The 24421-nt window shown below is 32.1% G+C and overlaps 1 protein-coding gene and 1 long non-coding RNA gene across 12 annotated transcripts in view; one reads left to right on the top strand and one right to left on the bottom strand.

Moving 5' to 3' along the window:
* The window catches only part of LOC118203200 (uncharacterized), a 74771-nt gene extending 51772 nt beyond the window's left edge, over positions 1-22999 (bottom strand). The window contains exons 1-2 of the long non-coding RNA XR_015043368.1: positions 22849-22999; positions 21272-21352 (exon numbers count right to left, since the gene is read on the bottom strand). This is a non-coding gene — a long non-coding RNA (uncharacterized LOC118203200). The remainder of the gene's footprint in view (positions 1-21271; positions 21353-22848) is intronic.
* Positions 1-24421, top strand: part of LOC118179762 (transcription factor unc-3-like) — a 69683-nt gene that overhangs the window by 20972 nt on the left and 24290 nt on the right. For all 11 annotated transcript variants that reach the window (XR_015043346.1, XR_015043345.1, XR_015043344.1 and 8 more), the window contains exon 2: positions 2821-2889. Coding sequence is in view for 4 of the 11 variants with exons in the window: in XM_085824765.1 (XP_085680891.1) it covers positions 2821-2889 (69 nt within the window). In the remaining 7 variants the exon portion in view is untranslated. The remainder of the gene's footprint in view (positions 1-2820; positions 2890-24421) is intronic.

Below are 24421 nucleotides of genomic sequence, written 5' to 3'. Positions count from 1 at the left end.
TGGCGCGATTTGTAAGTTTGAGTAAAAAAGTATGAATAGAAAGAAAATGCACATTTATGAATTACAGATAATTTTTAATACAGTTTTTTATATTATTTTGTTTTAAAATATAAAATAGCAATTAAACCCTTCCGGTTTCGAATTTGAATAAGTTGCAGAATTATTTTTTCGGCGGAAATCTTTTGGCTATTGCTTTTAGCACTGATTGAAAACCGTCTTCGCCATTAACAGCTTGAGCTTGGCGCCATATAAATTCGATAAGGTATGAGTCAAGATAATGACGGGCTGTTCCTATCTGTTTTTGTTGCGCCATTTGGCTGAGCCCCACATGCGCTTTACATGTTGTGTGTGAACGCCCGTGTTGGGATCCACAAAGTTATATTTGTGATTAACAGTTCCATGCAGAAATCCAGCATTTTCGAACTCGCTTGTATTGTATCCTTTCCAGCAATCCAAATAAATGATGCTTCCTTCCTTGATATTTTCGCAAATTTTTTTCCATGAGGGTAACGGCGCTTCTGTTAGGTACAGTAACCAAAAAAGTCTCTTTCTTTTCTCGGCAAATTCCGTCGAAAACCCATTGCTGTGGTAGTACACGCCCAGTGTTATTTTTTCTTTTTACAAATAAATTCTTTTTACAAAACTACGTATAACACGTAGGGTTGCCGTAAATAGGGTCGCCAAATTTGACGATTTATGCGAATTTTGGCCTGGTTGCGTTAATACGTAAGTATCTACTTTTCTTAGCAAGAAGTAATTGCGAGCAAATTAATAGACATTTTAAAAGAAATTTATCTTAAGTGTCTTAGTGAATAAAAAATGCTTTTGGAAAATATACTCGGTAGAATTAAGACATTATGATAAATAAGCATTTTCGCTTGTAATTTTTTTTTAAATATGAATTCTTTTATCAAAAATAAAAGTTTTCAAGGAGCTTTTTAAGGTGTTTGTTTTCTTGCAAGTATAGCTAGCAGTAAAATTTCAGATATTCATGTGTATATCATCATATTATAATTATTAATGTTCACAGTATTTTTCCGCACTCGATATGTTTTTTTTTCCACTCCGTAAACACAAATATTTCAAAAATTATCGAATTGATGATTTAAATAAATTTTAATAACTTATCTAAAACTGTCTGTGTTTAGAAACACTGCAGAAGCAGTGGTAAAGATTATTTCATGCAGAAAACTTCTTGATAATGATCTTAATCCTAAATCAGTATACTGCTAATGATTTATATTAATATCATTGATAACAATATAGTCCAGACTCTGATGTCTTTCTCAAACTGCCTTCTTTAAAAATAAAATTTCAAATAAATAAAAAACTTATTATTAATATACATTGAATTGACTCCAGCCTAGAATTAATAATTCTATAACTTATTTAATTTCAATAGTATAGTCTAGTTACTCGCGTATGATTAATTACGGTGCGATCGCAATCTAGGTAAACTATACTTATCATTTACACTATTGCGCTTCTTAATGACCTGATGGATATTGATTTTTCCGGATAATTGCGTTTTCTTAATATGCTGCTTCTAGTCCAACTGATTCCATTTGAGTTTTCTTGCTGTTTTATAAGCAATATCAAAACTTCTTATAAATAATGACTAGATAACCACTCCTTTGTTTTAGACTGGTTATGTACCTAATTCAAATCAATGTATCGGAATTTTAATAATTTGTTTTCAAATTGTGCTGTTTACAGACAGAAAATAAGGTGGAATTTTCTCTGCAAAAAATTTAATGAGTAGATACATTATGTTTTTCATCAGCGTCCTGTTAACAGTGAGAGAAAGATTGAGTTCATAAGGCTAATTAGAAAGAAACTGTAAAAAGAAAAAAATGAACCCAAGCAGGATTTAGCAAGGAAGACAGGAATAATTCTACTTTATGCATATACAAAACTTCATTCTACTCTTAAGCCAAAACTGCAGACGATACTATATGATATAAATTTTATTTTATGGAACTCTTTTTCTTCGAATTTCTCAATTAAGACTGGTGTTCAGAAGCAAAAAAAAAAAAAAAAAAAAAAAAAAATTAATATTAAAAAAAATATTATTATTATTTAATAGTAATTTTAAAACTCAGTTTTAAATCAAACGTTTAGTAAATATTTACGTAAATGAGGCAGAAAGAAGAAAATGTTATTAGAGTGTATCTCGTCATATTTCCTCATATTAGAAATTTTTTAGATATTTAATATGCTACGAAATATATAGATTAATAATTAATATAGATACGAAATGCATATCAATAAGAAATTTTTATCTAATTAACTTTAAAAAAATTAAGTTTACTTGAATCATAGTTTTTTTTTTTTTTTTTTTTTTTTTACCCTTTTTAAGTATTCTGTGACTTTTATTCTGTACCAATTTTAAACTGCAGGCTTAACAGCTACACTCTTAATGATATAACAAAAAATTTCTTCTGCGTGTGGTGCATTTTTTGGCTTCTGAAGATTATAAAAAAATAAGTAAATAACAAATAATTTTTTTTTGTAGATTTTGAGACAATGAGATGGAAGTAATGTTTATAATAAAAGCTGCTCGACATCTACGAATTAAAATGAAGACTACTAATAAGTCTATTAATATAATCCAACTATAAATTTCGGGTGCCTTATAAATGTTTTCTGGAAATTATTGACACAGTCAGGCATAATTTAATTTGTCACTATGAATTATATTACAGAACACTGCATTTTTCAATAATAGTACCTTTTATTTTTATTCGGTGTCTGGAATTAAAATATATGCTTCGATTTAATTTTAAAATGTAACTAAAGATTTCTTTTACCTGCTTTTAGTCGGTGCTGTGACAAGAAGAGCTGTGGAAACAGAAATGAAACACCCTCCGATCCCGTGATAATTGACAGGTAGGATATGTGTTTCTTGGTGTATACTTTTCCATTCGTTGCATATATATATATATATATATATATATATATATATATATGCAACGAATGGAAAAGTATATATATATATATGCATTAGTTTTGTTATATATGTATATTAGTTTTGTAATACAATAGGTTATGGAACAATAATGGTAAAATAAACTATTCTATTAATAACCATTTAAGCTATTATTATTATATAAATTTTCCAATAACTTGCAGTTTTACATTTCTTATTCAAAATAATAATAATAATAATAATAATAATAAGCTATTTTTTAAAGTCCTTAGTTTCTTTTAAATTGCTTAATATTAAATAAACAATCAAATAAGATCACTAATCGCTGCCACATCCAGCTCGTTTTCGATATTCATTCGCCTGATCTCTAAATTTAGTACAAATGTTTGCGCAGCAGATGGCTCTACAACTAGATCCAGTTACCCTGCCCTTACAGTACACCTCTGCCCGCCTTATATTCATCTTATATTCACGACAACAACAGTAGGAGGAAAATATGTCCGAATTTGCTTGAGTTTTAGTATTCTGAGTAATGCAGCTTTTAAAAGAGCGCAAGAACGGTTGGTTATGTTGCCAAGAGCCAGTGGAGTAATTCATGACACAATTATTAAATAGTGTGTAATTTTTTATAGCTAATTAAGAAATACAGATATGAAAATTAATTTTAATAGCTCTAAATGATTTTGATTGAAGGTCGTAATCATTTATCGCAGAAATATAATCTTCTAGAATAATTTCCCACTCTGTTTGGGTAACCGACTGAGAAGATTTCTACGTCATTCACGTTTCATCTTCGAGACTTTTTTGTATAAATGACATTAGGATTTATATCCTCCAACAAAGGGAAGAGGAGACGCTAGTCAGTTGTCTAATTTTCAGAAGATTATTAAATTTTCTATCAGTTACAGATATGTTTCTTAAAGATAGGGTGCCATCTGAAGCATGTAACCCTCTGCGTCATACTAAAAGACTACATGAACTAGAAACATTTTGGGATATCTTTTATAACAGCCAGAGGATTCTTTGTGGTGGAACAGAACATAAATAATTTTGGTTGTTAAATTTTTTTATTTAATGTTGACTCATTTCTTACTATCAAAACGATACTAAACCAGCAATATCTTAATTTTTCAAAGCACATAAAATAGTTTAATGGCTATTCACTTGTTTTTAAATATGGAAAAGTATTATAGTAACACATAAGGACATCTTCACAGCATCTATATATTACATTGGCGAAATACATTTAAACAATGAAAATGACAGTACGAATGTTATAAATTTGCGAAGAAAACTTTAAATATTTCTGCAAGCAAAAGGTCATACAGCACATTATTTTAGATTTGATTATGAAGTTGTTTTGTTATTTTTCTAATAGTCTACTTTTTTCTATTCTTTATTTATCATTTTTCAGTTTTCCATATTTAACTATATATATATACTTTCTTTATTTATCATTTTTCAGTTTTCCATATTTAACTAGTCAAGGTATGTTTCGTAAAACATACGTAAAATGCTGCAATATAAATTACATAAATTTTAGCGTGAAAAATCAGCTATCGAAAACAATTTTCCCCCCTATGTTGGAAATTATTTTAGAAGCTTGTAATCAGACTAAAAGATATTTAAACAATTCAGAAAGGTTTTCAACCTATAATACAACCTAAAATATATTGTATATATATTGGCTTTCAGATTATCAAGATATGCATTGAAGCACACCTGAACTTGCTCTCACTTGCCACTAAATGCTTAGAATTAATTGAGAATGTATTAACAGGGATTCAAGTTTGCCGTCTCTCAAACTTGTAGTCAAAAGACTATTTGTAATCTCATAATGTAATTGATTTCTTTCTGCAAATGGAGTAATATTATATTAAAAATTACGTCATTTCAAAAAAGTGGTATTTTGCTTGAATTCAGCTATGTTCTACTATAGAATGGCTTAGGTATTTCTCAGGTTTTGAGAAAAATTTTAACTGCAGCCGGAGTTTTCTATAAGACAGTCTTCAATATTTCTTTACTATGATTAGAGATTGCAATATCAGCAGGGAAGTCCATTATTCACTTGATATTTCTTTTAGCATTAATAAGACTAATACTGATATTAGTTACAAAATACACATTGTTCATTGGGACCTTAGTTTCATTCGGAAAAATAAAGGTCCATGCCCCCTGCAAAACACGCACAAGAAACATCCGAGGCTGAACCATAAGCCCAGCATCTAGTTAACGTAAGCTGAAAAAAAAAAAAATGGATTTATATTAAAAATTTTTAGTATACGAGACATAAAGTTCGGCCAGTCGGAGACATGAAAACATATCACATTTCTGATTTCTGTTCACATTTGTTTTTAGAAGTAGAGGATAATAAGATTTCCAGTTCCAAATCTATATAAAACTGTAAAATTGATGGGAAGATTTCAGGTTAAATTTCAGTTACGAAGTTACTGCAAAGTTTGACATTTAATCAATAATTACCTTGTAGTATTTAATAATTTTAGCGCACGATTAAGTTTCTGTAGTAAACTTCTTTAGTGATAAGTTTTTAATTTAAAAATATATTTTTCATTAAATGTTGAATGCAAAATGCACTCCGTTGCTTTAAATGAACTTATATGCTATTAAAGAATATTTATTTTTTTTGTTACACTCTTATCAAATTTTACTCTCATAATTTACTCTTTTTCCATTTCTTATATTTCGTTAATTTTTTTGCCATATATTCATTTCGATTTAACATATTTTATTTCTTATCTGTCTAAGATAAATTTTATTTTATCTAATATATTATAATATAAATAATAAGATAAAGAATATATATAAAGAATTAGAATAGTTAATATTTATTATAAAACCATATAACCTATTTATCTGTATAGAGATTTATTTATATAATTTTATTATTTATATATGTAAAATGAAACATAGTTCTGTTACACACGTAGACTATAACAGCGTTCCGTAGAGTTACGCCATTTTTAATTTTAGAAATTAACTCTATTTGATACGGAAATATTCGTACATTTAGAGCATAGCATTGAGATAAATATCTATATTGAGGTAATATATTTTCCTTTGTGAATTAGGCGTAACAACAAACGTTTAGCTAAAAAACACTCTTGTTTTCCTCATTCAAAAAACATATTGCTACGGTAAAATAAATTTTGAGAAAAATAAAACATTTTAGAAGATAATTCAGAACTGCAAAGCAAATATGCTATTTGCGAAGGAAACTAAATTTTCAACCAAAAATTCTACGAAATATACGAATAAAACTAACTTTGGTACTTTTCCGTTTTGCTGGCGCAAGCGATAAAGTCGCCAATAATGGTACAACCCATGCCAAACGAAATATTCTCGCTGGTAACCTTTTACGCCTCAATTTCAAAACAAGTCGCAGCTTTTTCTTATCAGATTGATTGTTTCTTTCAATACTGGCATATCATTACATATAATTTTTATCAGATAGTTCAGTTTTATGTTTAAGGCAATTTTCGGTAATTAAGTTAATTAGGATGCAATCACAGCACTTACCCGAAGCCGAAAAATATAGAAAAGGTAAAGTCAAGGGTTAAATTCATCAATTCTAATGAGAATGCATTAGCGAAGTAAAGCACTGCAGTTTTACATAATTTCTGAGTAAGCTATTCGTACGAATTGAAATATTTCTTGCATTTAAAGTTGTGTTCCAAATTAAGATTTAACTTGAAATTAATGTGGATAATTACTAAGAGCATTAGTTTTTTGTAGAGTAGTTTACGTGAGATGAGATCGCTTGGGGTCACGTGATATGAACCGGCGAATCAGGATGTTGAACCATGAAAGCATAGTAAATTCTTAATGTCTTTTTACAAATTTGTTGTCTTTATTTATTGGCTTTTTATAAAATTTTAAGCGATATTAAAATGTTTATGCCTTCTTTTTTAAAAAGAATTCTTAGAACTAACATTTTTTAAATATTTTTTACGTGTATACTGTATGTTGTCGCCAATAAAGTCTGCTTGTCGAGATTTGCGCCGGCGAAACGGAAAAGTACCCTAACTTTCTATAATAGTTCATCTCATATATTTTGTATCATCATCTAATTTGTATAAATAATATGCATATTTCTAAAAGAAGTTTAAAAAAACTGATTCTATACTGTACAAATATTTAAAAAAAAATCATTAAAATGTATTCGCCACTGTCAGTTAACCCAGAGTCTTCAACAGGCGCGAAAATCAGAGTAACTGCATATATTTAGTCTTGTCTTTGAAGTATATTGTCGTTCTTTGGTGGATTTTACCGGAGTTCTTTAAACACTAGATTTTCCTCTTAATTACAAATGAAATGTAACTACTTTGCTGCTGATTCAATAACACGTTTTGCACGGTTATTTTCTTAATTTTCAAAAGGGCCAACCAGCGGCGGAGCGGCAAAATCGTTGATCACTAGCGAGCCCACCATTGGCAGTGTGGTAAAGTCGCTGAACACTGGTACTTCGAATCCCGCGAACGGGCTAGCTGCATGGAGTTTTCGTGGTTTTTCCCATGTGTAACATGTGTTTCCCTTGGAAAGTTCTCCACGAAGGCATCCCTCCCCTTAGGCAGATAGCCCTCGAGGCTTTGCCATAATCACACACAATACAATACAATACAATACAATACAATACGTTGATCACTAGTAGTTGGATCTGGGGTTTGAAACCCGGCGAACGGGCTGGTTGCATGGGCGTTTTCGTGATTTTCCGTATGTGTAACGTGTTGTGCGAGCAAGTTTTCCTTAGAAAGCCCTCCGCGAAGGCATTGTGATGCTTCTTTGGCGATATGAAGCAACTCCAATGATGGAACACAGCAATAACTTTTATTTAACACTCAAAAATGGCGACATACAAACAAGAAGAGAAAACATATTCTATCATTTAAAAATAAATTACATTCTTCGTGCGAGAGTCGCACGAGGCACTCGAGTCTGGTTTCAAATATTGCCATTCACAAATACCTTAATGTTCATCTATTTAAATTATTTAATCTACAAGATTTTAATATTATTTAAAGCTGTTACAACCTCTTCCCCAACGGAGAGACTTTTGCCGAAGGGAAAAGTTCTGTAAAATTCGTAAGTTTATAAGCTCGGCTTGCTAAATTGCTTAAAGAGAAAAGATAACTTCTCTCATAAGTTTCCAAATTTTCAGACCGAAAATTTTAAGTTTTAAACAAGTATTTTTACACCACATTTAAATAGGAAGAAAATGGACCAGTGTTCAAATTAGTGTTCTTTTTTTTTCTTGACGACGCCTAGATCTCTTCCATGGTGGACCAGTTCCTCGGCTATAATTCACAGCAAAGCCTTTCCTCAGTTCATCTGCGCCTTTCGGATAATATTCATTTGTCATTTGCTTTCGACAATTGTTTTCTTCGTCTATTAGTAGCGGCTTTGATATTAAATCAAAAGCCGAAAGATGATGATAACGCTGCATTGCAAAATGATTCTCAATATTAATTTCTTTATCGTTTTTGAAATTTTCGTGAACATCTTCCTCTTTTAATTCTGGTGATTTAACTTCTTCTTCAAATACATCTCTGGATGCTTTATTTTCTTCCTTCATCGGTTCCAAGATCTGCTCTTCAGCTATTTTCCATTCACAAATACCTTAATGTTCATCTATTTAAATTATTTAATCTACAAGATTTTAATATTATTTAAAGCTGTTACAGCATACCTTTCCTTAGTCAGATAGTTCTCTAGTGCTTTCCCATAAATAAACCAAACTAAACTTCACTTTAAAAAACTTCTTAAAATTGTAGCTTTTTGATGCTTTTTCACTTTTCACTTTTTCTGACATTTTTATTTATTTATTTGTCTTTTTAGAGCTCAAATGATTCTTCCGACAATCTTTTTTTTTAATTTTAATGAATTAGCTATTTTTTCGTACACATTTTCTGTACAATTCCGCCCCGCCCCATTTTAAAGAATATTATAAAAGAATAATTGCACCGAATTCCGCTTAGTGTGATATGTATTCCTTGTATTTCATGTATTGATTTAATTTTTTAATATATTTACAGTAGGTTTCACATTAATGATTAGGAAGAAACATAAAATGACTTGTCATTTAAGACAAAGTAAGTCAAGACAAGTCATTTAAAACAAGTTTGGTCAACACTTGAGTTAGTTCTAAGAAAAGAGCATTTTTATTTGATTTATACGATTTGTAGTTTATTACTCAAAGTACAGAAAACAATCTAGATCCCGGATGGAGCTGTACTGAACTGTTCTGTTTAAGAAATTGTACAATAGAACTTCTGTTTTTCAAATTTAAATAAGTCGAATGGAATGATGAAGTGTATATTCGAAATTGTTATTGCCTTTTCTCATTAGCTTGTAGAGACATTGGGTATATTTTTGGAAGCCGGAGAGATGAAAAATTAGCAACGCTTTCCCCGGGAATCGAACCGCGGACCTCTGGAATACCGGCCCAGCGTGCAGAACCACTATATTACGAAGGCAGGAGAAATACCTTATATACTCCCCCTTTTAAAGGGCGACTGGGATTTTTAGGGGACTCATTCGCCAAATCCTGGGTGTGGAGAATCCTCATCCAAAATCCTTTTAGTTAGGGTGCTACTGTAGAGACATTAGGTATATTTTTGAAGCAGGAGGGATGAAAAATATGCAATCGTGTTCGCTGGGAATCGAACCACGGACCTCTGAAATACCGGCTCAGTGTGCTGACCACTACACCACGAAGGCACGCTAGGAAGGCGGGAGAACAAGGTCGTAGCTAGAATTTCTAGCGCCCGGGAACAAATAAAGAATCTGCGCCCCTTTCTGTGTGACAGAAACGGAAAATATTTCATTAAAAAATTTCGTAGCATGACTTTGGTGCCCCTTGGATGCTGCGCTCGGGGACAGATGTCCCCCCTTGCCCCACCCTAGTTACGCCACTGCGGGAGAAATACCTTATAAGCTGAGCTTTCGATTACTTGAATGTCCCTTTATCTCCCTTCAGCTTCTGCTCGTGGAGGTTCCACTGCATTCCATTGCGCAAAGAGAAAAACCATAAAGAAACATCCACACAACCAGACAATTCTGTTGGAAATCAACCTCGTAACAAAACTACAAGTATTCTGTAATCTTCTCCTCTGAGCCACTTTAGATAAATTCAATGAGTGTTACATCGCCATAGGACGATGCATACTCCAAGTATTACCATACTTGTAACATACCCCATAAAAATAGCACTGGATCTGTAGACTGCTGCTCGCCCGCTAGGAAACGATAATGGGTCGCGTGCCAGGAAGCCTTTATCAGACAGCGTCCTCGCTTGTTACATCAAAGACCCTCTAAAATTCGAATCCCCCGATTTGAGAGTCCCGCTTTAGCTCGACTGAACTGTCATCTCTCGTAGCTTTCTGAACCTCGGTGGTTTCCTTTAGCTGGCTGTCACAGAGACTCAATTGATAACTGGAGTCATTACTTATATTGAAATATTGAAATTAAATTATTGATTTAAAAGCAGAAATTAATTGAACTCCAGGGAGAAATTATTACCATTTCAGGCATTCCAAATTTTGTTGTAATTTCACTTTTCTTAAATATTTCATAAATTAGAGTAAAAAAAATTGATACAACAGTGGGAGAAACATTTCGTATGATTTTTTTACCTGTCATTTCGCAAAGCTGTTTGCTGCAGTAACGCTTATGTAATTGCAATTAATATACTCACTTCTAATCAGCAAAATTTACTGTACCGCATCTTCTGATTGTAACACTTTTAGAGCGGCTGCATTTTTAAAAAACCGCTGCGTGTTGACCTATTCACATACGTATACAGAAGAAATTTAGTAAATTTAAAGCGTGTTTGCTTTTCAGAATTTATTAATGACAAGCGTATGAACATATTTATGTTATCAGTTTATATCCTTCATGTCAGTGCTATATAGTATCTTTCATACCATAGCTTGAATATACAAGTAATACGGTTTCACTAGACGACCATCCAGAAGTCAATTCATTTAATTCGGCTAAGTGTACTTTCTAAAGTAAATGAATTAAGAAAAAAAAAAAAAATTGGAGCTAAAAAAAAATTGAATCAGAGAAAGGCTTGAGCTTTCCTGAAATTTTCTTTGAAATTCTTACATAGTTTGCAGAGATCATTTTATGTTTAAAGTTGTTTTCAATTCGAATTTTCGGATTTTTAAGAGACAGCTTTAGTCTTAATTTTACCTCTTGCCGTTTGAAATATTCTCTCAAAACAGGGAAATATTGTGGGAGGTAGCCCAGATTCAACAGAAGAATTTTTCTTCTGTTAACCTTGTTCAAAAGGAGGAATGGAAAGCTTAAGAAATCAGACTTCACTGAACTGTCAATCTTTCGTGTTATATAAATCTAAACATTAAAGAAACGAAGACTGGGGAGAAATTAGGCGTACCATGCTTTAATACAGCCCAATACCCAGAGGTTTATATAAAAACGATAAGGAATTTTTAAATACCCTTGAAAACATCATATTCGTTGAAATACATATAAAATACAAAACTATTTTGTGGCCTAATAATTGATTTGTTAGCAGTAAAAATAAATCAGTTTACCTTTAAATGTACGGGCCCACCAGCGGCCGAGCGGTAAAGACGCTGAACACTGGTAGTTCGGTCTGAGGCTCGAATCCCGCGAACGGGCTGGCTGCATGGGCGTTTTCGTGGTTTTCCCCATGTGTAACGTGTATACGAGCCAGTTTCCCTTAGAAAGTCCTCCACGAAAGGCATCCCTCCCTTTAGGCAGATAGCCCTCGTGTGCTTTGCCATAATTAAATAAACCACACCACCTTTGAATGTACGAAAATAAACTCAATTTTTTTCTGTTAAATGAAACGTTTCAAATATTTAAAAATAACTTCCTTGCTCCATATTAGCGTTAAGTGAACACAATATAGATGATTTCCGTAGGCTCATTTTTTCCTTTCTTTAAATTCTCTTTATCCACGAATTCTGTTTTGTAACTTCTAATTATCATATGAATGAATTGAATGGTCGTGCATGGACTCTCTCCACTTCTCTATAGAGCATGCGTGATGTCTTTCCTAGAGCAGTTGGAACTTCGATGAATTGCAAATGGATTATCTCTTGTAATGGATTTTGTTTGAAGATAATAACGAGTCACATTTTCAACAACTCAACGTATAATGTTTCTTTTCAACGAGTTGTTTCTTCCTTTATATTAAGATCCCCACCTTCTTACTATATTATTAGTTCATATAAACACGTGAAACGAGTATTTTCGCTACTTTTGGTGTCATGTTTCCAACATCTTTCTGATACTTTGTGGGCCCTATAGCTCCTAAACGCTTGTCCCTCTGCCCTAAGATTTCCCAGTTTTTCTATTTGTGACATAAGCTTTCAGAAAATATGTGTGTTTCCGGGAGACCGGTATCAAAGGAAAGAAGGGTTTACTTGTAAGTGTCGGCCTCCGGCAGAGGAAAATACGATAAGAGGCTTCGAATCTCCTCCCCGTTTTAAAGGCCCACCAGCGGCGGAGCGGTAATGTCGCTGCACACTGGGAGTTCGGTCCGAGGTTCGAATCCTGCGAACGAGCTGGCTGCGTGGGCGTTTTCTTGGTTTTTCAAATATGTAACGAGCCAGTATCCCTTAGAAAGTGTTCCATTATGGCATCTCTCCCCTTAGGAATATAGCCAATGAGGCTTTGCCGTTATCACATAAACGAAACCAAATCTCCCCGTTTTAGGAAGAATCGTACAGCGAAAATTACTGGTTAGATCTGGGAACAAACCCCTTGGAACAGGTGGCTTTTTTTTTCCAGTTTTCTCCACGTTTTACATTAGCACGAGCCATGTTCCTTAGAAAGCCTTCCTCAAAGGCATACCTACTTTTATGTTAAGGGGTGTTGGAACCCCAAAATCTTCAAAAAACGGTGACTGCGGATTTTTGTCTTTTTAAATTCTCTACACTTTTATCTTTCTAAAAATACCATTATTTAATCTCTGAAAATTAGAACTGTAGAAAATCGAGTTTTAATTTGTCATCGAATGCTTTGATAAAGGAGGATTTTTACATAAAAACGCGTTTTTCTCCAAACGTGATTTTTTTTATACTCGATTTACCTTTTCTCAGGAACTACTGCTCACAGGTATCTAAAATTTTTATGGCTTATTTATTAGGTTTCCTAATGTTTAATGAAATGAGCTCTTTGTGATAAACTAAGAAAAAAATTCAAAAAATGTTTTGTGTGAGAAAAGTGCTAAATTTTACTATGCCTAACAAAATATTCTGTATATTACTCTAAATTTCAAAATGTTTCAAAAGCTCATTTCAGTATAATAAGATTAGTATACTTTAATTATCCCAAAAATTTCAAGCGTGTATCTACAGCAGGCTTTGAGAAAAGGTACGTCGAAAATGGCCAATTTAACATTATCGGTATAGGGGTTGCTGATACCCTTTAATGAAATTGGCGTGTTCTAACATAAACGAAATAATTCGTGAACTGTGAAAATACTGCTTCAGTTTATAGGGGCGAAACCGCTTATGCCGGGATTCGACCCCGGACTGAAATGCGAATCTTCAGCGACTTTACCTCTCGGCCGCTAACATCGTGGGTACTGTGATTGTTGAGATAATATAACTTTTATTACTGTTCTAAAAAGTATATTTTATCTTCTTCAGACTCCATTCTGCTCTAATTCCATTTGAATTACTTTTTGCCATCTTTCCTTGGTTTTCACATCATTTATATTTAAAAATATACGCTTTGCAAAACTCGTTTTATATATATATATATATATATACTATATATATATATACTAACCGCTTCGCTGCCAGCCTTCGTCTGGCTTTTAAATGTATCGGAAAAATGGTTCAAGGAAACACCAAATGTTAAACTTAAAAACTGCGTAGAATTTTACTCTGAAGGACAACTTCATTAAAAAAGTTATTACGTATAACAAAATTACAATGAAATAAGCAATATCCCTTAATACAAATATTAATTATCCTAATAAATAAATTAATCAACTTCCCATTGCAAAATCTTAAAAACTCAAATGGTATAAAGGAGGTTAAGAACTTTGTTTCTTAAGAAAATCACTCAAAACTTTTCAATATCTTAAAAACAGTGAAATGAGCAGTAACTAACATAAAAGAATACAAAAAATTCTGAAAAGCAAAGTATAATTAATGATATTTTATCTTACATTTTCAAGAGAAAAAAATTACAATCAAATAAGCTATATCCCTTAATACAAATATTAATTATCCTAATAAAAAAATTTAACCAACTTTCCGTTGAAGAAAAAAAATCATGCAAAATTTTCAATATCTTACAAACAGTGAAATAAGCAAAAAATAACATGAAAGCAACTCAAAAAACTTAAAATTCCGCGCAGAATTTTACTGTACAAAACAACTTTATCAAAAAAAAAAAAAAAAAAAAATCAATAAAAATGTATTATATAACAAAATGAAAGTTTAACGTTTCCAAAAATCAAAGAAAAATAAACTGTACATTTTTCAAAATAAACGTTTTTTGAAAAAATCCCGTTGAAAAGATGTTAAGCTCCCTTTGTTAAATAAATTCAAATTTAATCGATTTATTGAAACACGAAATTTATTTTAAAATCGTAAAATAACTAAATGCCTATGTTTCATGACGATGTAAAAATGGAGTGTGTAGAGTAAAATCTCGGGTTCCTATAGCCCATTATGTCTCAAAATAACGCGATTTCGTCACAAAACATAAAATAAAATAAAAAAATAATAATAATAATAATTCGAATTCGAATTTCGAAAAAATCGCTTCGAGGTGCACTGGCTCTTGTCTAGATGCACCTATGTACCAAATTTCGTAGCCGTGGGTCTATTAGCTTACGCTCAGCGCAAACGAAAGACACACACACATACACCACTTTCTTTTATAATATGTAGAGATTTACGCATCATATTTTATATAAAGAAAGTTTTTTAATGGGCAGCATGTGTACAGACACACTCCGCGTTTAATTTTTTCTTCCGAGGAGAGGAAAAAAAAAAAAAAAAAAAAAAATGCGTTGTTGTTCTTTTCTGCTGACTGGGAATATTTCGATGTGTTACTCGCATTTCATTCACATTTCGTCGCGCTTCTGCTAGACATTTGTTCTGTTTTTAGCAGCTTGTTTCTTGCTGCTTATTTTTATGCAGTGTTTATGTCCGCAGCCCGAAAAAAAAAAAAAAAAAAAAAAAAAAAAAAAAAAAATTATTACAAAACATTGTCTATTATTTCAAGCTCCAATTCCAAAATATTTTAATTATTAAACAAGTCAAATATGCTTTGTATAATTTATGCAAATTGCAAATATAAATATACTTGTATAGCTTCAAATTGGCTGCCTGCGGGTCGCATGCTGCCCCTGAAGGAAATTTATGCGGCCCGCCAGTACATTTAAGTCACGTATATGTTTCAATACTGTCCTTAAAGATTTTGATAAAACATTAATTCATTGGGCAGTGGATTGGAATACAATATTTTTTGAGAAAAGAGAAAAGCACGAGAAAGCATTTCAGCAATCATTGCATTTCAATTGAGCTCCAGCTCGGGCACTCGGCCAGAAGTGTGATGGTAACTCTTTTGTCTAAACGTTCTTCCTTTTTAGCACTTTTATTTTTAAATTATACACATCTTATTTCTCCTACACACTTAATGCCCACTTTCAGCCGAGCGGTAAAGTCGCTGAAAGCTGGCAGTTCGATCGAGTACCACCATGCCACACAAACACTATTCATTTATAAACATCCACGCCTTATCCGGGAATCGAACCTTATTCTTCGGCGTGACAGTCAGTCACTAACCACTATCCCGGTTGGGCGGATCCTGTAATATAATAACTTAATGCCCATCCATGAACTGTTTCTGTCTATGGCGTATTTCGATGTAGTGATTTTGCGGTTCAGAAAATCGAAGATTTGGGCATCGAACGTTTGGGAAAAATTGAAGATTTGGAGCATCGAAAACATTTGGATCACTAGTTCTTGCTTTCTGACGTGTAGATTATATAAAACTTCTATAAAACGTTTAAGATTTATATGATTTTATTCTCATTTATTATTATGGTTAATCTCAGGGTTCTGACGTTACCAAAAATTATTTATTTACGTTATTAAATATCCATTCTTGTTTAAATCTGGACTTCTTAGTCCAGATTTAAACAAGGTTTTTCCTAAGGTATTTTGAACCGGCCCTAAGAGTAAAATACGTCGAGTAAATCATTCCTCTCTCCTCTCAGTAACATTCACCATGTCACAACAGTGGCGACATCGCTTGGCAATTGATAGAACTATTTTAAAATATTCTAAGTAAAAAAAGGTAATAGATAATTTTGCATTTTTTTATTTTAAAGCATAAAGCCCAAAAACTATATTTTTACTTTTTCTTTAAAAAATGTAAGTTGAACAACTGGGAATACTAAAATAATAAATATGGAAGATATAAGTATGGAATATGTTTGAAGTATTAGTTACAAGATTTAAATGTAGATGACACCACTACACATTCCGTGGTCAAAAAGGAAAATCCCTGAAACTGCGTTATCATGAAGCTAAAAATGTAATTTCGATTTTAAATTTTTGTTTTATACCATTCAGAAATGTCCTAAACAAGCGTCAATGATTTGTTAATTTAATTAATTTTAAGGTTAAACTGCATTAAATTATCAATACCTGCAGTAAAAACTTTTAGTTCTTTTTTTGCACTTGTTTCGGAATTACAAAAGAAAAAGCTTTATGATTCGAAATAATGGCTACTATTTTTTTACTTCTTCCATATTTTTTATTAACTGAAGGAAATACTTCAGCGATAAAACTAATTTATCAGCTCCGCAAGAAAGTTTACCTGCTCCCAATAAAAAGATAAACGCTCTCGTAGGACTTCATTTTTCGGAAATGTTATGCCAGTTATGATCATACGATGACGAGAAAGTTTATAACGGATCATGCTGGTCACTAGAATATGGAATTGGATGCTGCCTAAACTTGTGCTGCAGGCTTTCAGCAGGCTTGGTTTCGAAGTATAAATAAGATTTTCACAGTGGCGTAGCAAGCATAACTGGCGCCCGGGGCAAAATACCTTTTTGGCGCCCCCCCCCACAGAAAAAACACTGATAGAAATATAATGTGTAGAATATATTCGTAATAAAAATAATGCAAATAATATTAAAATGCTGAATCTGCCATAAAATACTCTAAAATATATTAAGAATAGTCACTACCTAACCACACTAGCATTGGATTCTGAAATGTATCTGTATCGGCGGAAAAATCAGACTTACGATGATCTAGAATTAGTTAAAAAAGTATTATTTATTTTACATATTTTTATAATTGTTTTTAAAAAAGTACAGTTTTTAAACAATTAAAATTTTATATTATAGATAAGTAGATATATTTTTAATAATAATACAATGTTATAATACATTAATATAATTAATTACTATGTATACATTTTTCTTGCCTTGGATGAAGCAAATTTATCAATTACTTCATCAAAGTCGATCCTTTCAAATTCTTCTCTTTCCACATTCAAAAATGCCAGATGACTTAGGGGATCTTGTCCCATCGTTGATTGTAAATATGTCAAAATTAATTTTAATTTGCTGAACGAACGTTCATAGCTAGCATTTGATAATGCAATAGTTAGGAATATTTGAAGTGTGACTCTTAGGTTTAGAAAAACATTTTCTCTATAGATCTGTAATGGTGTTTTAGAACATCTTGCAGTCACATTCACTGCTCAAAACAATTAGGGAATATTGTGGTTCGGTATGAAATAACCATAAAATCAACAATCTATTTCAGAAAAGGAAATAGAAGAGATTATAAACGAAAATTATAATGTTTATAAAATGGGGAATATGTAAATTTAGTTTGTGACGTCGAAAACTATGCGTTTTGGATAAGGAGTAAGGAGCGGCCTGCAGCATTCCTTTTGTTGTAGCAGATTAAAAACAATTGACACGCGTTGAATGCTTTGTAGCAATGAATATTTGATGTCTCAGTAAGATGACTTAGTTGAATCGGTAACCAGGAAGGCCATCAGTCGTTTAAAGGAGAGTGAAACGCAATCCTTTGTAGCGGAAGCGTTAGGAGTTTCCAAAAATGTAATTTTCAGACCATGGAATCGGTTTCTGGAAAATGGATATGTTTGAGAAATTCGGGACAAGGTCGTGTTATCGTTTTAAAATAAAAACCGGGAGCTATACCTGCATTTCCTTTAAAAATATAAAAATATATCTCTATTTTAGAGAAATAAAGTGGTCAGAAGGAATGTTTTGTATACGGAGATATTTGGTTGATGTACTGCAAACATTTTATCAGGCAATACAAGGAAATAAATAATTAATTGTATTACAGTGATTATTAATTTTAAATACATTTTCCAGAAATCTATCAAAATAAAAATTGAAATTTTCCGGAAAATCTTGTTTGGAGACCATTTGGCGCCCCCTTGCGAGCGGCGCCCGGGGCATCATACATTCCCTTGCACCGCCCCCTCGCTACGCCACTGGATTTTCACCGTCGATTTATTGTTGATTTTTCATACAGGTTGAGCACATCTATGTTGTTGTTATTATTGCTGTTATTCTGACTTATCTCACTTCTCTGGCAATAATATCAGAACAAGCTGACAAAATTCATCGTGGCAAGGAGCGCAAGTCATAGTGTCACTTGTATTGTGTTAAAGGCTATTCCTTTGGCAATAGCCTTTAACACAATACAAGTGACACTATAACTTTGCTCAGTTCTGCCTCCGATTGGGCAGGAACGGGTCTGAGAGCCTTCTACCAGCAACCTCTCTAGAAGACATATTTAAAGTGTCCCATGTCACACAGACACTATACATTTACAAACATCCATGCCTTCGAAACAGCAGTCAGCGTCGCAAATCACAATTCCGGTTGGGCAATGCACGTGTATAAAAAGTAATCTATGCCACTGTATGATGAAAGAATTTTAGATTATTTGATGTCTTCTTTAACAAATTGTATCGGTTGCGTTAGATGGAAAAAGTTTTATTACGAATCTACAAAATTGCTTCATAATTTTGCAATACTATGTTCGTAATTTTGCGAGAGTTTTATTTTCCTGTTTTATCTGTCGTAAAACGAGAGAAAGAGCTTTTTAACCTCCTTGAAAAGCAGATTAAGCTCACTTAAAGCCTTTTCAAATTCTTTTCTGGCGATTAAACGCAAATTATTTCCACTTTAATCGTAGCACTTTTGGTAAGAGATGCTTTCAGCTATAAGTACATTGACGAGCCAAAACATTATGACCATCCCCACGTTTTTCAATGAACTTCTCTGGATGACGCAGGTGATTGAATTTGAATGGTATATCTCGCTTACTTGCGAGTAATGGGCTCTAAGCGAATTTGACAGAGGGCATATTGTGATTGTCGAAGATTAGGAACGAGTATCTCCGAATCTGCACGACTCGGTAGGTTGTTTAAGATCAGCCATTGTTAGTGCGTATGCATAGTTGATAAATGAAGGCGAAACCAGCAGTAGACGTCAATGTGTTGGATAAAAAAAAGGTCTTCTAAGACTTTCTCGCTTTCGACGCCAGGCAGTGGCTCAGCTTACACTTTAATACCACATAATTTCAAGTACATGTGTGTCGGAAGACACAGTTCAGCGGACATTACTGGACGGCGCAACAGACGTCCCACTCGTCTGTCTCTGTTGATTAAGCGTCATTGCCAACTACGCTTACAATAGGACCGGGAATAACAAGATTAGACAATGGATAAGTGGAAGACAGCTGCCTGTCAGGATTTCTCATTTATCATGTCGATGCTCTAGTCAGGATATGCCGTCTTCCAGGCGTGCATTCGCTGCCCCCTTCCCTGTACAGCAGGTCATACACAGGCGGGTGGTAGTAGCGAGTATTATGCTTTGGGGGATGTTCTTAGGGACGGCTCTGAGACCCTTAATTGATAGAACAGACCATGAAAAACGAGGGCTCTCTGAACATAATTGCTGATCAGTTGCAGCCTTACCTGTTTGGAGCTTATGTGCGATTAAATTGAATATATTTGCTTTAATTAGGGTTGTAAGTACTGTTTTACTTCTCTTTTAGTATTTTGCTAAGTGATTTTATGATATTTATTGTCCTCATCAACTTTTTAAGGCAGATTGCATGACTGAATTCGCCGCTAATGCATTCTCATTAGAATGGATGAATTTAAGCCTTGACTTTACCTTTTCTATATTTTCGGCTTCGGGTAAGCGCTGTGATTGCATCCTATTTGACTTAATTACCGAAAATGGCCTTAGACATAAAACTGTACTATCTGATAAAAATCCTATGTAATATGCCAGTATTGAAAGAAACAATCAATCTGATAAGAAAAAGCTGCGACTTGTTTCTAAAATGAGGCGTAAAAGGTTACCAGCGAGAATATTTCGTTTGGAATCGGTTGTACCATTATTGGCGACTTTATCGCTTGCGCCGGCATAACGGAAAAGTACCGAAAAGGTTTATAAGACTTGTTTGATACAACAATAGCTTTTGCTAATGTAAACAATTATATTATTTTGAACATTACTTCATCAGATCCTCTCACTCATTTTAATATCACTAGGAGAAGATATAATAACTAATTGAAATGAAAAGGCAATAATCTTGAAAAGTAATAAGTAAATGTCATTAGTTTAACTTTCTAACTATTGAGTTTGATGTATATGAATTTATCTATGAATCATTTCAGAATTATCATGTTTAAATTAGTATATATTTCGACAATTTTGAAAGTATGCCTGACAAGTTTTCTTAGAAGGGGAAATAAATAAATAAAAATAACCCGTCGAATTAGGTTTTCTCCCGCAATAGAAGGGAGGGGAAGCTGTTTTTTAATTGTGCATTCTATTATCTGTTAATAAAATAAGTTAATTTTTTAAATATGATAGGCGCTGCCACAAATATAAGGCAATATTGCTTAATTTTCATATTATAAAATAAAAATGCATCAAACATTTAGGTTTTATGGCTTACATATAAAAAAGTCGTTTTGTTTCAGTTGAAATAAAAATGTTTAGACATGTACGAATTTTACTATTTAATTAAGTCTGAAAAAAACATGCCTTACATTTTTTAAAAATAAATACTGTTTTTTTAATTTTCTTATTTGCATTAAAAGAAATAAACATTTGATGTACATATTATATATTGGCATATACGTATATTTGTCAGTAAATACATATTTAGCATAAAATAAATACATGTATATAGCATATAAAGTCAACTGAATATCTGGAATTTTCAAAAATCCGGACTAGGTATAGTTTTTAATTTAAAACAGAGTAGAAAATAAAATTACCTTTTAGGACATTAACAGCATCTTCGGGAACTTCTTGCAGTTATAAAAATCTGATAATTTTGAACTATCATGTAATGCCTCCTGAAAAAAAAAAGTATTTTATTGTGCTACAGTTTAAAAGAAAGACAAGGGGCAGATAAATTTGACAATTTGCTGTGGCACAAGTATTAGGAATATGGAACCTATGCAGAATGGACAAGGTTTTTTTTTTTAGTCCAAAGGGACAATTCTCCCAGAAGGATTGTTAATTTTGTTTTGGCATTTTGCATATATTTTGCATTTTGCATATTCCCGATATGTTTCATTTCAAATTGCTGCCACCAAACATTATATTTAAAGAAATTAAATAATGAAGAATCTGCATGAATGTATGTATGTTTCTCGTATTGTAATAAAACAACGGTACCTAGAGCCAACAAAATTTGAATAAGGTAATCTTCCATAGAATATGGGCATGTGGAAGCCCTAATTTGAATTTGAAGTTGGTTTTATTATTTGCTTTATTATTTAATATTTTCTAATACTTCAACGAATTTTTGATTAACAAAGTAAACGATTTCAAAGCGAGCAATGGCAAGACTGTACGAGTAAAAAAAAAAAAAAAAAAAAAAAATCTCCAGCTCGCGAGAGTATTGGAAATTCTAAAGATATGTTCATTTTAAAATTATTTTGCGATATTGCTGTTGAATGTTTTTATGGTTTAACTGCGAAGAACATGATATTTTATAAATAAAGGTAACACACAAAATGTTAAAAAAAACGCCCCTTTGGACGTAATTTAAAATCTGAAGCTTTCAGTCTTTTTTAAAGAATGCAAGATTTTTTTAAAATCGTAAACGGAAAGCCGTCTTAGCAGCTTTATTGGCCTCCCGGACTTCTGAATGTTCAAGAGGCCTTAGCTACACCTACACTCTCGAGAATAACAACATATTTGCAAAAATATAAGTTTTAGAATGTTGATATGACTCAGGTAGTGCTAGTATTTATATTTTGGAAAAATTCAGCTTTGCAACAGTAAGTGAATTTTATTGTCACAAACTATAAGCAGAATTTATAAAAAATGAAAGTTAAAAATCTATTAAAAACTACTAGAAGCTGAAAACGATATGACTTTAATAGGAAATTCAGTAAAGTATACGGTTTTTATTTCTTCCAATACTACCAAATAATTTACACACTTGTGTTATTAAAAAAAATCAAAACTTTAGTATGCATTTTTTTTTTTCCACCGCTGTTCTTCCTATTTAAAATAGGAATGCATGCAAAACTAAATTTAAATAATTAAATTCGATAGCTTTGTGTAAATTGTTCAAAAATAAAAATAATGTTAAGAATTATTTACAAAAAGTACCATCCATACGTACAGCTTTCATTGTGTTAGCATTACGTAATAAATAAAACTACGTTACAGCATTACACTCTTAAAGCAAATTTACAGACACCTAAAAAAAAAGAGCAAACTAAAACTACTTTTTATTACATACTTAAATTTTGACACATAAACTAACTATAATTTATAATAATTAAGATATTTATATTAAGAAATAATTGTATATATATTTTAAAAGCGAACTTACTTTTGGCAAAGGAGCTGTATCCATTGTTACGACTGTCCTCGCTTGAAATGGCGCTTAGCCAAAGAACGTTCTTTGGCTTAGCAAACTTGTTTGGTCAGTCTGGTTCCAAACATGTTCTGCTACCAAGACAGTAAATTTGCGTTGTTTGACACGAAACGGAGCGAACACCATGGAGGTAGGAAGTAAGATGGAGTCGCCCTAAACAAGTTTCTCCGTACCCTGCTCTGAAGCACCGGCGATCCCTACGTGGTGACCAAAACATTGGGTCATTTACCATTGAGTTCTATGGGATTTGACGCGTTCGGGTGTAAATATTTTGTAATTACGTCGCAAATATACATATAAATGTATATATTTTCTTTTTCTACAACACTTCAGAGTCCTAAGTATGTGAAAACAACATATTTTTAAACAACATTTCATTCTGAACGGAATTAAATGCTATACTTTTCACAGGACAGTTTTCTCAGAATGGTTTAATTTGAATGAAATATTTTCACAAGTTTTCGTTAATTACATTAAAAAAAATTAAGGTAATTCGATTTTATTCGGTTAAGGTACAAAAATTAAGATCAAAGTTTATTGTATTATTAATATTAAAATTATGCATTATTTATAGAGCTTCTTAAAATACTTTCTTAAATATGACATTATTTTTTGGCTTCTTTTAAATCGAAAAATGTAAGTCATTTTATAATTAATGCTCTATTCGGTTCATTTTAAATTAGAGAATTATTAGGAATTAGCGAAAATTAAATAGGTATTAAATAGTATTTGACTTTCTCTGAACATTTCTGAAAGGGAATAAAATAAGTGTTTTTTTTAAGTATTATTTAAAACTTGTAACTGAGTTATTATAAAATGTAAAGGGAATAATTCTTTTAATTATACTTATCAGATTTTTTTTTTTTTTTTTTTTTTTTACCCTTCATTTCAACAATACATATTCCAAAACTCTTTATTACGTTCTTAAGTGCGCATCTCATAGCATTTGCTTTACAATACCTTTTAACAGATTGCTTTCCAATACGAACAATTCTTGCTTAAATAGTTTTATAACGAATTTGTCAACAGGATTTCAATTTGTGTTTACAATTCAATATTAAGGTTATTATATATTTAGATAACATTTATAATCATTATAAATTAGATACATTTAATCATTAAATTTCTTCACAGTACTTTCACAGTTGTTTATAAGTGAATAAATTCTTCATTTCAAATACATTTATAAATAATTAAATGAATATTTAAGTATTTTGTCAAAGGCAGATACATGCTTTTTGCAAGCACATGCATAAATACCCATACATATTTCCTATTTATCATTTCCGGCATGTGCAAATCTTTAATTTCTGTGCATTCACTATATTTTTCGTGTAAAGTAATTTACACTAATTTAGCATACACCCGAAAGTTTTACATAAAAAATACATATGAATATAATTTGAATGAAAATTATAAGTATTATTTTTAATACCCACTCAGAGGTCAGTTTTTCTTCAAAATTCCTCCACGATGGCATCTCTCTCTTTAGGCAGATAGCCCTTGCATGTGTTACTCTATTTAATAA

The sequence above is a fragment of the Stegodyphus dumicola genome, chromosome 10 (assembly GCF_044657685.1).
Source record: "Stegodyphus dumicola isolate Sdum_Otavi_A_Nest chromosome 10, ASM4465768v1".
Lineage (NCBI taxonomy): Eukaryota > Metazoa > Arthropoda > Arachnida > Araneae > Eresidae > Stegodyphus > Stegodyphus dumicola.
The sequence above is the reverse complement of the archived record's forward strand: the minus strand, read 5'-3'. Positions and strand labels throughout refer to the sequence as shown.